The 16,865-nt window shown below is 38.2% G+C and overlaps 1 protein-coding gene across 5 annotated transcripts in view; it reads right to left on the bottom strand.

Moving 5' to 3' along the window:
- Positions 1–2,058: 2,058 nt before the first annotated feature.
- LOC113511170 (uncharacterized) overlaps positions 2,059–16,865 on the bottom strand; it is a 244,882-nt gene continuing 230,075 nt past the window's right edge. For all 5 annotated transcript variants that reach the window (XM_031912233.2, XM_052899690.1, XM_052899689.1 and 2 more), the window contains 4 exons: positions 9,661–9,838; positions 5,542–5,677; positions 3,537–3,681; positions 2,059–3,034 (listed from right to left, as the gene is read on the bottom strand). In XM_031912233.2, coding sequence (XP_031768093.2) covers positions 2,960–3,034; positions 3,537–3,681; positions 5,542–5,677; positions 9,661–9,838 — 534 coding nt within the window. In that variant the 3' untranslated portion in view covers positions 2,059–2,959. The remainder of the gene's footprint in view (positions 3,035–3,536; positions 3,682–5,541; positions 5,678–9,660; positions 9,839–16,865) is intronic.

Raw genomic sequence — 16,865 nt, 5'->3', positions numbered from 1 at the left:
ATTGAGAGCTAAAATAGTTAACAAATGTCTCAACATTTGTTAGCTGACAAGATTATAGACCGACCACATTTGTTAAGTCAGTATGGGGAGCAAAATTAAAGACCGCGTATAAACGCAGCATTGACCGTTCTCCTTTTAGATGGACTAATAATATCAAAAAGGCAGCTAGAAACAACCTATATGTAAACTGAGGACCAAACCTGGTAAAATGCACCCAACAATGAACTAGTGAACGAAATAGTTAATAGATGCCTACTTGACAAAACAAAATAAAATTACATTCAATACGACTTTCAAATAAGATTTAAATACATTTAGCGTAGTCAAAATTATCTCCTTTACTCCATTTATAATTGTTGTTATACAAAAACCATTATAACTATATAACCTACAATCTAACATGAATCAAAATACACGAATCGTTACATTATACAAAATTTAGTTTAAATAACTACTAAATACTAATATTACCGTAAGGGAGACACACTAGGATCACATATATAATTGTTATGCTATCCATCCGTTATACAATATAATACTCAGTATCTATAGAATCTTTCAAACCATCTAAAATTCTTTCTACAATGTTGCACTTTACGGTATCAATACTTTCTTAATACAAGCATACCTTCAAACAACGATAACTTGACAAATACTTATTTATAACTAAACATCATCAAATGTAGTCGATGTTGGTAGTTTGTAGATATAAATTCTGTTGGCATTATATTCATTTTGTGGTTTTCATGGCAGATCATTTATGAAGCAGGTGATGAAAACTACATATGTGCAAATCTTATTTAAAAATCTTTAGCTTTGATTACTTTCTATCATACTGGCTATTATATTTTCTATAAAAACATACTTATAATTTGGCAAGCTTTTTTCGTACCTCCTACATAATTAACTTTGAATGTACATTACTGAAACAATATTCGTCAAGATATCATTGCTGCCTTTATTCTAAACTAATATTGATAGCTAAATATATAATGAAATAAATCATGTATGCATAGCATAGACAAAATATTAATAGTAGCTTTTTTTTTTAAATTTTTCCTTCATTAAACTGCATTAAAAAAATTATTAGAAATAATATTTGAAACGTTTGAAGTAAATATTAGATATCAATATTACTGTGTAAATGCTCAATCAATTTTCCTTCATTACATAAAACTTCTGACCTGTTCTATTTTGACATTTTAAACTTATCAACATTCATTTTTCTGAAGTAAACTCTTTTTATTTATACTTAAGTTTATATACCGAGCCGTCGTACTTCCCAACTTTAACACTAGTAAGCAGAATATATTAAATGAATGATATAAAATATATATTTTATGCTTCAGCTATAGCTGTCACAATAGGTACAAAAATTGATAATTAAATGATAAAAAAGATTGCCAAAAACGACTTTTACATAGACCTCTATGTAGATTTACTTGTGAATATTATTTTGTATATGTGTGTTATAATTATTTGTATATGTGATTATTTCTTGTAATTGTTTATATTTATAATAAGTTTACTATTGTAAACTTTTGGAGGAAACAATAAAGAGTATCTATCTATCTATCTATAATTTAATTTCTATTTATTTTAAATTCTTAGAAATAGAGGTCTACGCAGTTAATAGAATTGTTTTAGTTACAAAAAATACCAACAAATATATTATTACAGCAAGCAAAGAATCTGTGTATGATATAACTGTTATTATTATTTTATAATGACTTTATCACAAATATCGTCTGATGTGTGTATTGTTCATGTAATAGGCATATATATGTATCTGCCTGTCGATAATATATGATAACAAAACAACGAATTATTTTGCAGAGATTTACACATTAGAAATAGTATGTTTCCAACGTGTAAAAAATATTACATTTTACGTTACATAAAAACAACTACTTACATATATAGTAAAATTTATTGAATGTACTGACACAATAGCATTATAACAAAACACTTTTATAATGCCATAAGTTGAAACTGATTAAGAAAAAAATTATGTAGTACAAGTAAAAGTATAACAATCACGATTTTTTTTTAATAAAATTTCTTTCATTTCTTAGTACAACATTTATCTTTCCAAGCTTGCTCTAATCTCAACTGTAGGTACTACAGGTATTTATTTTCTTTATTTCTTTTTTTATGCAACTTAGAATGGCAAACAAGCTGACGGCCCACCTGATGGAAAGTGGTAACCGTCGCCTATAGACATGAGCAGTACAATGGACATAACAGAGTATACTGTTTCGCCCATGATACCCTCTATACGTTGCCATTCCTGAGGACTCAGGTGTTATTCCTTATTATTATATTTTTATAATTGATGCTTCTTAGTTGTTATATGGTATTATTTCTATTTTTTTTAATAATTTACTTATTAATAATTTATTACTGAAACGCTATTCGCGTTTCAGTTACTTATATTTCTTAAATGTAAAAAAAAATCTATTAGAGGTAAGCGTTGTTTTGTCGTCAAATATATCGACTTAGTCTAATACAAACCTGGTAGAGAGATCATAGCTGTTCTAGGACAAAGCTAAGGAGAAAATAATACTTTTTTTTCTTTTCTCAATTTAAACTTTTTTTTTTCAAAACGGATTCTTAAAAAAAAAAAAAAAAACATTTGTTTACTAATATTATAAATGTGAAAAATGAATTTATTCGTTGCCACTTAGCACCTTAACGGCTTAACCAATCGCTATGCAATTTGGTACACTGATATTGTATGGGATGGAGAGGGACATAAGATAATTATCATCATAGTCCAACATATCCTGGCCACGCAAAGACGCGGGTAAAAGTTAGTAAAATATATTTGATTGTGAGTTAGATTTTCACTCTCCAGGTTCATTTTAGACCTTATCCCAATGCCGGTGAGGTCGGTTTATGTGTAATCAGCGGCGCAATCGAAGAATGGGAAGCAGGCGACGGGCTCGGCGGCCGAGTGCTAGAGCACGTGGAGGTTTTCACACGATTTCGACTTGGAATCTCTCGCCCAAACGCGGCCTAGCAAGCCACGGACCTGAACAGTAACAACAATATATTTTTATTTATTTTACATACATACATACATATCTGTCACGCCTGTCTCCCATTAGGGTAGGCAGAAACAATGGAACGCCAAATGCTTCGATACAAACAAACCTCTTTCGCTTCTTCCACGTTCATCAATCTTTTCACACACTTTTTTATTTATTTTTTAGTATTATTATTTCAGCCGTTAACTGTCCACTGCTGGACATACGCCTTCCCCATAAGGGTAGTTTTGCCAGTAGTTGCCACGCTTGGCAAGCGGATGGCAACCGCAGTTAGGCTTTTAGAGATGTTTTAAAAGGGAAGCTGCTGCCCATCCCTCGCCCTCCCTTAGCCGCCTCTTACGAGACCCACGAGAAAGGAAGTAGTGGTGTATTCTATGCCGGGACCACACGGCCACATGAGTTAATTTATCTTTCTATCTATGTACCCGTACGAAGCCGGGGTGGATTAATAGTATGATATATGGAATAGATACTTTTACTGCATACCTTAACACTGGCTGACAGCCTGGTCCTCTTTCTGGGAGTGCTGGCCGCAGACGCGGACGTGGGCGGCGGAGCTGGCGCCGCGGGCGTCTCCGTATCCATGGGCGACCTGGTGCGACTCCGGTTCTTGCGTGAACCGCTGCGTTTTCTAGAAATTCCATTTTAAAATGGACATAAGACTCAGTGAAAATAATTTGCTTTGTTAAGTTAAACTTTACGCTATCTCCCCTGGAAATCATTGCGGTTAGTTCCCAGCGAATTCATCATGATAGGCCAACTAATCTATCTTTTCATCCTCACCTTACCAGAGGGAGAATTTGTACAAAAGTCGATTGCTTGGGTACCTCTGTTCCATTCGTGTTTCAATCGTAAAGCAGTTGTGTTTGCATGGCTGTGTTTCGGTTTGAAGCGTGGGATATGGCGTGAATTTACTGGGTACGGAGGAATGGCAATGCATGGGGGTATCATGGGCGAAACAGTATACTCTGTTATGTCCATGGTACTGCTTATGTTTATAGGCGATGGTTACCACTTTCCATCAGGCGGCCCGTCAGCTTGTTTGCCATTCTAAGTTGAATAAAAAAAAAACCTATCACCTCTCATTGATACCCTACCAGCGTAAACCTATAGCTCAGGCGGGGTTACCATTCCATTATCATCCACTAAGACCAGCTATCGTCTTCACCTATCATCCGTCACTGGTGCCCCGCCAACGTAAATCGATAGCGCAGGCGAGTTTATCATTCCACTATCCTATTTTATATTTTATATACGATAGTATGGTATAGTAACGACGGATGTTTGGATATTATTACTCTTTTTACCCAAAAACTACTGGACAGATTTGAATATAATTTGGTGCACGGATAGGTTATATTCCAAATTAGCACATAGGATACTGTATATACTCAATCACACGGGTGAAACCACGAGATATACATATCTAGTCATATTTTTTTTTTAATGGGTGATAATGGAATGGTAACACCGCCTGCGCAATCGGGATACGCTGGCGGGGCACCAGTGAAGGATGATAGGTGAGGATGGAGCAGGTCAGTTGGCCCATCGTGACGAATTCAACAAGAATTGTTCACGATGGTTTCCAGGGGGAGCCACGTGGAGGTCGACCTAATAGAGCATATTGTTAGCAATGGGGCTGTCAAACTCCATTGCTAACAATCCCTTTCCCCTCTCTAGTCATATATTAAAGAATCTTCAGCTAAATGTGGGCAGATTGTGTGTTATGTACTATTACATTAGTCGATAATTCTGTTTAAGAGAAGCTATATTTACATACATACATACATATCTGTCACGCCTGTCTCCCATCAGTGTAGGCAGAAACAATGGAACGACAAATGCTTGGATTCAGACAAACCTCTTTCGCTTCCTCCATATTCATCAATCTTTTCATACACGCTCACCGGTTACGGGTACTTTTAATTTGGGCCTTCTTCAGCACGTCGCCTATTTGGTCGACATACGTCCGTCTAGGTCGGCCCCTACCGACATCTCCATTCATTATTGTTCGATAAATCTCTTTCGTAATTCTTCTTTCATCCATCCTCTCCAAATTATGATTATATTATTATTATGTGTAAGTATGTATTTTTTATTTATATTTTTTATTATACTTCGTTTAAATTTACCTCTAGCCTTTTTTCTTCCTTTTTCAGTCTTATTATTTCCTTATGACGTTTACCAGACACAGTTTTAATTACTCCTCTCCATTCTAAGGTTGCTTAAAAGAGATCGCTATTTAGCGATAAGGCCGCCAATTGTCGTCTCTTTATCTTGTGGTTTTATATAATGAAGTATTAATTTTATTTGTGTGCATACTGTGAACCCTTTAAATCTATATCACTCCTTGAAGGGAACAATAAAGGTGATTGATCATGAACAATGATGATGACTTCAACACCGCTGAAAATCGTAGTGATTGGCAAGATCTCCATCGACAAGAGCACAGCTCTTAAATAGTATAGGATAGATAGACTCCAACACCAACCTGACTCTCTCGGCGTGCTGCTGCTTCAGCCTGATCTGCGTGAGGAGCCCCACCAGCAGCTCGTCCACGTTGTGGTTGATTCCCACAGATGTCTCTATAAACTTGCATTCGTAAGATGTCGCCAAGCTTTTCCCCTCTGAAATTGTTGTAAAATGTGGTGAAGAGACAGCCGTAAGATAAAAGATATAGGATTGTGCTCTACAGTTTGGGGAGGAAGGGATTGTTAGTAATGGGGATGTTAGTCCCCATTGCTATTAATATACCCTATCAGGTCGACAGCCACGCGGTTCCCCCTGGAAACCATCGTGACCAATTTACTACTGAATTCGTCACGATGGGCTAACTGACCTGCGTTTGCATCCTTATCAATCATCCCTTCACTGGTGCCCTAGTTCAAATACAAACTAGATTTCTGTCAGCTACTTTTTAAGCAATGGATTCCAGAAATAGGAAATCTAATGAAATGTATCATTTCTAAATGGCGTAGCAAGATAAAACCTACACTGGTTATTTTTTTAATAGATGATAATGGAGTGGTAAGCCCGCCTGCGCTATCACCTATCACTGGCGGGGCACCAGTGATAGGTGATAGATGAGGATGAAAAGATAGGTCGGTTAGCCCATCGTGACGAATTCAACGATAGTTGTCGAGTTGCAACAGTTTCCAGGGGAATCCGCGTGGAGGTCAACCTGATAGAGTCTAACCTCCTCATTACTAACAATCCCTTCCCCCAGAGTATACTGTTTCGCCCATGATACCCCCATGCGTTACCATTCCTGTGGACTCAAATGTTATTCCTCTGTACACTGTAAATATATATAGGTATATAATAGGGTATATTGATAGCAATGGGGACTAACATCCCCATTACTAACAATCCCTTCCCCCCGTACACCAGCATTTAAGTTAGCTTTTAGGCTGCAGTAACCGTTTACCATCAAGATGGTCGTATGCTTGTTTGTCACTTCAATAATATTAAAAAAAAAAACTGAACTGTGAAAATCGTAACCAATTTGACGCAGTATTTGTTGCCGGAACGAATACAGACAAGTAGTAAGATAGACAGACATTTTCAAGAAAAAATTGTGTGATGGCAAATTTTTTTTTAAATACTTTCCATATACAGATATCGTTTATTTACAATTTTATTACATTAGTAAGATATTGAGTGCAATGACCCTATTATTGCGCTGAGAGAATCTGCTTTTATGGTGAATCGACTACGAATTACTTTTAATTTTGTTTTTTTCTTTCTGGTCGCCAAATAATCTCTTTTCTATATTTATTTATACGCTATGTACTCCTGGTATAGAATAGGCCACCACTTCTTTTCCCGTGGTTATAGTAAGAGGCGACTAAGGGAGCCTAATGGTCGAGGGATGAGCAGCAAAGTCTCTTTTAAACATCACAAAACCCTAATTGCAACTGCCAAACCGTTTGCCAATCATGGCAACTACTGGCAACACTCTCCTTATTGAGAAGGCATATATTCAGCAGTGGAGAGTTAAATGCTAATAAATAATTATAATAAATGATTTTTTTTTAATACGTTTATTTCGAGATTATATAAATGTAGATTTTATAGAAAGAGGCTTTCTAGATCATACGTATCTAATTGACGACCGTTAATCAATACCTTTTATTATTCTAATTTTAAATTCATCGCTTATTTACCTTGAACATCTATAAACCCTTTTGAATTAAAATTAAAGTCTCGTTGCTAAAAGGCATAAGTTATTTCACCCAATTCGTGGGTAGGTAGTGGAATTTTCTCATTAAATTCGATATCTCAGTGGAAATGCGCTAATTAAAAGTTAAATTAAAGGTTACTTGCGTCCAATTATATACTGAAAAGCAAAATAATGTTTGTGTAATACATGAGAATTCAAATAATCAAACTAATTAGAATTCCTGACAACGTATATAAGCAAAATTTGATTTAAGCAAATTATTGCTCAGTTAATTCCATCAGGAGTTATTATTAAATATTGCCACTTATCTTCTCGTAATAATAATTTCAATTGTATAAATACACAAGTTAGTAAAGACAGAATATATAAAAAATTTAATGTATTATTTTCTATATTTCTGTCCAAGCAAAATACAATTTACATGTTATTAACTAAACTCATACCTATTTATTTATTATAACTTAAGATTTTAATGATAAGTACAGTTTAGTAAAATGTATTTAAATATACTACCTAGTTAGAACATGAGATTTGTTATTTTTACCTAATCCCAGTGATGTTATGTACTTAATTAAGTAAACGTTTGATATAACAGTAAACAAAGATTTAAAGATTACCTACATTTTTCTTGTAATAACTTCCTCTGACTTAATAAAATTTTCACTTTGGGACCAGTTAGTGGAAACTAACTATTACAATTATAATATTTCGAGTGAATCGAATTACACATTTGTATTTGCTTTATGTTTTATATTTATAATATATCAAGTATATCGAGTTCGTAATTGCAATATGTTTCGATCAAATACTAGTGAAATTATAAAAAGTTTCAGCAATTAAATGTATAACTTTTTAAATGTCAATTTTAAATATTCATAAAGCATTTTATTCCAGAATTTCATAGATTATATTTAGAAATCCTTTAGCCATATTTAATATTCAATTACTGAATAGAAAATGTATTATTTAAGAATAAATTAAATTGTTGTGTATAATAAAATCTGTGATCCAATAACCCTGTGGTTAAACCTTAAACATTAAAATTGCTCTCCGCCATTAAATCCAATATTGCAGATTATACAGCTGAAAACACTAGTTTAAATGAAAATTAGCTTTGAAAGCCTAAAAGTTTTGTTTGAGCTACATTATGCTGAGAAACAACTTTGCTAATAGATTTTGTAAAGGCGCTCATTGAAAGTTTTGAAGACGTAAAATTTATTTTGTAAATGCAAATAAATCATACAAATGAGACTTGTTATTGGAAAAACCAAGGCAAATCGTAATGAAATATCAAGGATTGTTAAAGATAAACGTCAAGTTAGGAAGGGATTGTCAATTAGAAAAAGACGTCTTCCAATTAGGTGAACAGTAATTTAGTCTAAATTTACTTTGATATATAACATGGTTAATAACGTTAATTAGTTCGAGAGTCGGTTTAATTAACTCGCTTTAACATGTAATTTAAAATATTCACCTTCATGTGGGCTATTCAACTAACATACACGAAGTGTCATGTACCTACATTCGTAGGAACAACAATATCTTTAAATTTTAATAGATGGTAAATGAAATGGTAACACGTTACCACGGTACAGAATATATACCACACACTATTAAATACTAGCTTTTACCTACGACTTGGTTCGAGTGACTTTGGTGTGTTTCTGAGCGAGATAAAAATAAGACTATATCTTTATTCATCTCTTTCTATCTACTTTCATATAATACGTGTATAGGTATACCAAATTTTATAGTGATTGATGAAACTGTTATGGTGTTATAAGGTATTAAGTATTAAGGTATTTACCGCCCATGGGGTGTCATGGGTGAAACAGTATACTCTGTTATGTACATGGTACTTCTCATTACTATAGGTGACGGTTACTGCTTTCTATCAGGTGGGCCATCAGCCATATATATATACATATATATACATATGTATGGCAAATAAGCTGTAAAGTTCAAATGTCTGTACATAGAAAAAAGCTAAAAACCGAGTCAGGGGGATGTCAGAAGTGGAATAGAATACATCTAATTTTTTTCAAAATTTTTGTTTCTCTGTTTGTTTGTTTGTACGAGATAATCTCCGAAACTGTTAGACCGATTTAAATGAAGTTTTGCATGGTGCACCTTACATGTCTGGTCAACATTTTAGATTTACTTTTAATCACAGAAAATTAAAGAGTTCCGTGAGATAGTTAAAAAACTATAGTAACTTATACAGCTTAGTACACAACCTACTTAAGTAAAGTCATTTTGACCAAAGGCAAAGAGTGAGAACGACATGTCATTTATTAAGTTTGGTAATAACCAGACATAATAAATAGGTAAGTACATACATCGATACATACTAAGCAGGAATAACAAATACCACGCGTACAAAGTCGCGGGCATAAGCTAGTTAATATAATAATCATAATCACTTACCATCAGTAGGAACCGCCCTGGACCTGGCCAAGTCAGCCTTGTTGCCAACTAGGATGACGGCGCGGCGGGAGGTGTGCCCCGCCGCCCACAACGCTTGCAGCCTGCGCTCCGCTTCAGCGAAGCTGCTGCGGTCGGCTGTAGAATACACCACGCAGTAACCGTGGGCGCAGCCTTCGGACTGGAAGGCGAAACTCAACAATTTAATATATGTTACCATTATAAAGAGGAAATTTGATTTCTTGTTTGTTTATTTGTTTGTAGTAGTTGTTAAAAACTCTTCAAGCGATTTTAAAAATTTTTTCACCTTTAAAAAGCTACATTATCAACAAGTAACCTCAGATTATATAGATAGTGTCCCCATAGAAATACTCCGAGAAAGGCGCGCCAACGTTTCCATACAATTTTGCGTGATAAATAGTTATGAGTGATTCCTTTATAACTTCTAAGCATATTTATTTTGTCTTAGAAATTCTACATCTTTTTAATGCTTAAACACTAATTTTATTTATTAAATAATACGTCAACATACATTTTATATTTACACATAAAATGTATGTTGACGTATTATTTAATAAATATGAAATACTGATAAAAAAACGAGTCAGCTAATTTGACAATTAGCTGACAAAAAGTTGACCCGTTTTTGAGGCTCGATGCTCTGTCTATATAATTATATGTCTATATATTATTAAAAAAAAAATAATTATGTCTAAAAATGACACTTTTATAACCCAAAAGTATTATAAATAAAAATCGGTAAAAAAACTTTTAAGTTAAACGGTTTTATTTTATGTGCACTGAAAACTACAAAATAAATAAATAGTTACTTACCTATCAACCTACGTAGGTGATCTCGGTCATTAATATCTCTGATGGTAGTGGTTGTCATAACATGAACCATGTCAGCGGCCGAAAGGCAGTTCATGAGAGAACACTAACACCAGGGTTTGCTTGGTAGGTAAACTAAGCAGCCCGCACTATAACAAGTAGGTATTTTGACCTTCTAGTTCAGAAATATTTTAGTACTAGGCAGAATAGCTTTTAGGCATATTAGACTAAAATAAAAACGTGGGGCCCCTCTGAAATCATACCTATAGCAGAGCATATCTTATACTTTGGTAGATCATGAGCTCGGCGTTCGCTGGTGAAGCCGTAACGGCTGGTTATTGATGGTCAAAACCTCCAGTTACGATTATAGTAAGTCGATTCAGCGGACCCTGGACTCCGGAGCTATGAGGTTTCGGATGCGACCGGGATAAACCGCTAGGATGATGATGATGACGATTATAATAAGTCGATGCAATCCACACTTAGTATAGTAGAAAGTAATACAGAAATAGTTAATGGGCCCCACGTTTTTATTTTAGTCTAATATGCCTAAAAGCTATTCTGCCTAGTACTAAAATATTTCTGAACTAGAAGGTCAAAATACCTACTTGTTATAGTGCGGGCTGCTTAGTTTACCTACCAAGCAAACCCTGGTGTTAGTGTTCTCTCATGAACTGCCTTTCGGCCGCTGACATGGTTCATGTTATGACAACCACTACTATCAGAGATATTAATGACCGAGATCACCTACGTAGGTTGATAGGTAAGTAACTATTTATTTATTTTGTAGTTTTCAGTGCACATAAAATAAAACCGTTTAACTTAAAAGTTTTTTTACCGATTTTTATTTTCTTGTTTTTAGTATTTAGTGAAATTGTTTACCGAATATTCCTCATTTTATTTAATTCATTCAGTGCATCATTATTACATGGTTTCTTACCTGATAATTTAGTACAATCTAATTCCTCAATACATAGCCCTTCCAGAAACTTGACTCGACTTAGAGCCACGTATGCTTGTCCTTCCTCAAACCATTTTGAGCCCAAATATAGTACTGCATGGTCGACGGTGCTGCCCTGCATTTTATGGACGGTGAATGCTCATGACAAAACTAAGGGCAACATCCTTTTTTCAGCCGTACCATAATTGAATTTTGCTGGAAACTGTATGGCTTTAGGGTAAATAACGTGCATGCCGTCTGTGCCAAAGTCAATTAAAACTGATGATATATCTGTTTCGTACATTTGGGTTCGACGGAACTGAGGCCAAAAAGGTGTCTGAGTGTCAAGTGTCTGAGAGTCTAGTGTCTGAGTGTCTTGTATCCGAGTGTCCAGTGTCTGAGTGTCTAGTGTCTGGGTGTCTGAGTGTTTAGTGTCTAGTGTTTAGTATCTGAGTGTCGAGTGTCGAGTGTCTAGTGTCTGAGTGTCGAGTGTCTGAGTGTCTAGTGTCTAGTGTCTAGTGTCTAGTGTTTAGTGTCTGAGTGTCGAGTGTCGAGTGTCGACTGTCGAGTGTCGAGTGTCGAGTGTCTAGTGTCTAGTGTCTAGTGTCTGAGTGTCTAGTGTCTGAGTGTCTAGTGTCTGAGTGTCTAGTGTCTGAGTGTCTGAGTGTCTGAGTGTCTGAGTGTCTGAGTGTCTAGTGTCGAGTGTCTGAGTGTCGAGTGTCGAGTGTCGAGTGTCGAGTGTCAAGTGTCGAGTGTCGAGTGTCGAGTATCGAGTGTCGAGTGTCTAGTGTCAGAGTGTCTAGTGTCTGGGTGTCTGAGTGTCAAGTGTCTGAGAGTCTAGTGTCTGAGTGTCTTGTATCCGAGGGTCTAGTGTCTGAGTGTCTAGTGTCTGGGTGTCTGAGTGTCTAGTGTCTAAGTGTCGAGTGTCGAGTGTCGAGTGTCGAATGTCAAGTGTCGAGTGTTGAGTGTCGAGTGTCTAGTGTCTGAGTGTCTAACGTCTGGGTGTCAGAGTGTCAAGTGTCTGAGAGTCTAGTGTCTGAGTGTCTTGTATCCGAGTGTCTAGTGTCTGAGTGTCTAGTGTCTGGGTGTCTGAGTGTCTAGTGTCTAGTGTCTAAGTGTCGAGTGTCGAGTGTCGAGTGTCGAGTGTCGAGTGTCGAGTGTCGAGTGTCGAGTGTCGAGTGTCAAGTGTCGAGTGTCAAGTGTCGAGTTTCGAGTGTCTAGTGTCTGAGTGTCTAGTGTCTGGGTGTCTGAGTGTCAAGTGTCTGAGAGTCTAGTGTCTGAGTGTCTTATATCCGAGTGTCGGAGTGTCTAGTGTCTAGTGTTTAGTATTTGAGTGTCGAGTGTCGAGTGTCGAGTGACGTCGAGTGTCGAGTGTCTGAGTGTCTAGTGTCTGAGTGTCTGAGTGTCGAGTGTCGAGTGTCGAGTGTCGAGTGTCGAGTGTCGAGTATCGAGTGTCGAGTGTCTAGTGTCAGAGTGTCTAGTGTCTGGGTGTCTGAGTGTCTGAGTGTCTAGTGTCTAAGTGTCGAGTGTCGAGTGTCTAGTGTCTGAGTGTCTAACGTCTGGGTGTCAGAGTGTCAAGTGTCTGAGAGTCTCGTGTCTGAGTGTCTTGTATCCGAGTGTCTAGTGTCTGAGTGTCTAGTGTCTGGGTGTCTGAGTGTCTAGTGTCTAAGTGTCGAGTGTCGAGTGTCGAGTGTCGAGTGTCGAGTGTCGAGTGTCGAGTGTCGAGTGTCGAGTGTCGAGTGTCAAGTGTCGAGTTTCGAGTGTCTAGTGTCTGAGTGTCTAGTGTCTGGGTGTCTGAGTGTCAAGTGTCTGAGAGTCTAGTGTCTGAGTGTCTTATATCCGAGTGTCGGAGTGTCTAGTGTCTAGTGTTTAGTATTTGAGTGTCGAGTGTCGAGTGTCGAGTGACGTCGAGTGTCGAGTGTCTGAGTGTCTAGTGTCTGAGTGTCTGAGTGTCGAGTGTCGAGTGTCGAGTGTCGAGTGTCGAGTGTCGAGTGTCAAGTGTCGAGTGTCGAGTGTCGAGTATCGAGTGTCGAGTGTCGAGTGTCTAGTGTCAGAGTGTCTAGTGTCTGGGTGTCTGAGTGTCAAGTGTCTGAGAGTCTAGTGTCTGAGTGTCTTGTATCCGAGGGTCTAGTGTCTGAGTGTCTAGTGTCTGGGTGTCTGAGTGTCTAGTGTCTAAGTGTCGAGTGTCGAGTGTCGAGTGTCGAGTGTCGAGTGTCGAGTGTCGAGTGTCGAGTGTCGAGTGTCGAGTGTCGAGTGTCAAGTGTCGAGTGTTGAGTGTCGAGTGTCTAGTGTCTGAGTGTCTAACGTCTGGGTGTCTGAGTGTCAAGTGTCTGAGAGTCTAGTGTCTGAGTGTCTTGTATCCGAGTGTCTAGTGTCTGAGTGTCTAGTGTCTGGGTGTCTGAGTGTCTAGTGTCTAAGTGTCGAGTGTCGAGTGTCGAGTGTCGAGTGTCAAGTGTCGAGTTTCGAGTGTCTAGTGTCTGAGTGTCTAGTGTCTGGGTGTCTGAGTGTCAAGTGTCTGAGAGTCTAGTGTCTGAGTGTCTTATATCCGAGTATCGGAGTGTCTAGTGTCTAGTGTTTAGTATTTGAGTGTCGAGTGTCGAGTGTCGAGTGTCGAGTGTCGAGTGTCGAGTGTCGAGTGTCGAGTGTCGAGTGTCGAGTGTCGAGTGTCGAGTGTCGAGTGTCGAGTGTCTAGTGACGAGTGTCTAGCGTCTAGTGTCTGAGTGTCGAGTGTCTGAGTGTCTTGTGTCTAAGTGTCGAGTGTCGAGTGTCTTGTGTCTAAGTGTCGAGTGTCGAGTGTCGAGTGTCAAGTGTCGAGTGTCGAGTTTCGACTGTCTAGTGTCTGAGTCTCTAGTGTATGAGTGTCTAGTGTCTAGGTGTCTGAGTGTCAAGTGTCTGAGAGTCTAGTGTCTGTGTGTCTTATATCCGAGTGTCGGAGTGTCTAGTGTCTAGTGTTTAGTATTTGAGTGTCGAGTGTCGAGTGTCGAGTGTCGAGTGTCTAGTGTCTGAGTGTCGAGTGTCTGAGTGTCTAGTGTCTAGTGTCTACTGTTTAGTGTCTGAGTGTCGAGTGTCGAGTGTCGAGTGTCGAGTGTCGGGTGTCGAGTGTCGAGTGTCGAGTGTCTAGTGTCTGAGTGTCTAGTGTCCGAGTGTCTAGTGTCTGAGTGTCTTGTATCCGAGTGTCTAGTGTCTGTGTGTCTAAGGTCTGAGTGTCTGAGTGTCTAGTGTCTGAGGGTCTAGCGTCTGAGTGTCTAGTGTCGAGTGTCGAGTGTCAAGTGTCGAGTGTCGAGAGTGTCTAGTGTCTGAGTGTCTAGTGTCTGAGTGTCTAGTGTCTGAGTGTCTAGTGTCTGGGTGTCTGAGTGTCAAGTGTCTGAGAGTCTAGTGTCTGAGTGTCTTATATCCGAGTGTCGGAGTGTCTAGTGTCTAGTGTTTAGTATTTGAGTGTCGAGTGTCGAGTGTCGAGTGTCGAGTGTCGAGTGTCTAGTGTCTGAGTGTCGAGTGTCTGAGTGTCTAGTGTCTAGTGTCTAGTGTTTAGTGTCTGAGTGTCGAGTGTCAAGTGTCGAGTGTCGGGTGTCGAGTGTCGAGTGTCGAATGTCGAGTGTCGAGTGTCGAGTGTCGAGTGACGTCGAGTGTCGAGTGTCTAAGTGTCTAGTGTCTGGTGTTTAGTGTCTGAGTGTCGAGTGTCGAGTGTCAGAGTGTCTAGTGTCTGGGTGTCTGAGTGTCAAGTGTTTGAGAGTCTAGTGTCTGAGTGTCTTGTATCCGAGTGTCCAGTGTTTGAGTGTCTAGTGTCTGGATGTCTGAGTGTCTAGTGTCTAGTGTTTAGTATCCGAGTGTCGAGTGTCGAGTATCGAGTGTCTAGTGTCTGAGTGTCGAGTGTCTGAGTGTCTAGTGTCTGAGTGTCTAGTGTCTGAGTGTCTAGTGTCTGAGTGTCTAGTGTTTAGTGTCTGAGTGTCGAGTGTCGAGTGTCGAGTGCCGAGTGTCGAGTGTCTAGTGACGAGTGTCTAGTGTCTAGTGTCTGAGTGTCGAGTATCTGAGTGTCTTGTGTCTGGTGTTTAGTGTCTGAGTGTCGAGTGTCGAGTGTCGAGTGTCGAGTGTCTAGTGTCTGAGTGTCTAGTGTCCGAGTGTCTAGTGTCTGAGTGTCTTGTATCCGAGTGTCTAGTGTCTGTGTGTCTAGGGTCTGAGTGTCTGAGTGTCTAGTGTCTGAGGGTCTAGCGTCTGAGTGTCTAGTGTCCGAGTGTCTAGTGTCTGGGTGTCTCAGTGTAGTCCTATTATTTGATACCCATATTGTGGTGGTTGTGGAAAAATATGTACCTAGTCCGCCATATTGGAACGGCGTCCATCTTGAATTTTAAATTTTGACATAATCGTCGTGTTTTACTAGTGTAGCCCTTTCATTTGATACCCATATTGCGGGGGTTAAGGAAAAATATGTAATCCGCCATTTTGTATCGGCGGCCATCTTAGATTTATAATGTTATTGATTTTATTATATTGTATTGTCATCTAAATTAAATGTGTGTACCAAATTTCAGATCAATCTGACAACGGGAAGGTGCTTAAATTCCAATTTCTAATTTTGACCCAAATAAATAAATACCGTACAGGTCGAGCTAAATAAAATCGTTTAAAATATGTCTATTAATGCTAAATATATATAAAATTCGTTGTATAAGTCCTGGCATAGAGTGGACCACCCCTTTCTTTCTCGTGGATGTCGTAAAAGCAACTAAGGGAATCTAATGGTAAAAGCTACCATTATGTGTAGCAGCGGCAGCAGTTAGACTTTAGAGATGTTTTAAGAAGGAGGCTGTTGCCCACTCCTCTACTACTAAGCACCTTTAGTCGCCTTTTACGACACTTTACAGAGGGAGACTTTGTACAAAAGTCGATTGCTTGGGTACCTCTGACCCATTCGTGTTTCAACCGTAAAGCAGTTGTGTTTGCATGACTGTGTTTCGGTTTGAAGGGTGGGATATGGCGTGAATTTACTGGGTACGGAAGAATAACACCCGAGTCCACAGGAATGGCAACGCATGGGGGATATCATGGGCGAAACAGTATACTCTGTTATGTCCATGGTACTGCTCATGTCTATAGGCGATGGTTACAACTTCCCATCAGGTGACCCGTCAGCTTGTTTGCCATTCTAAGTTGTATAAAAAAAAACAAAAATTCACAGAAAATGAAGAGATGGTCTATTTTATGCCAGGACCACATATGAAAGGTTTATATTTATGATATTACAGTGACCCGCTTCTATTTTGCTCATTTTTTAAAAATAAAACACCAGTTCTTACATTCGATAATGTGGTTTTTTAAAGGTGAAAAACTATTTAAAAACAGTCAAGTATTTTTTTAGTTTAAACCTTATAAATAACAAACACATAATCTAATATTTACCTCGCTTATAAAATAAGTCTACATTATTCTTTTATCCATACTA

The sequence above is a fragment of the Galleria mellonella genome, unplaced genomic scaffold, assembly GCF_026898425.1.
Source record: "Galleria mellonella isolate WM207_F2 unplaced genomic scaffold, CSIRO_AGI_GalMel_v1 utg625, whole genome shotgun sequence".
NCBI lineage: Eukaryota > Metazoa > Arthropoda > Insecta > Lepidoptera > Pyralidae > Galleria > Galleria mellonella.
The sequence above is the reverse complement of the archived record's forward strand: the minus strand, read 5'-3'. Positions and strand labels throughout refer to the sequence as shown.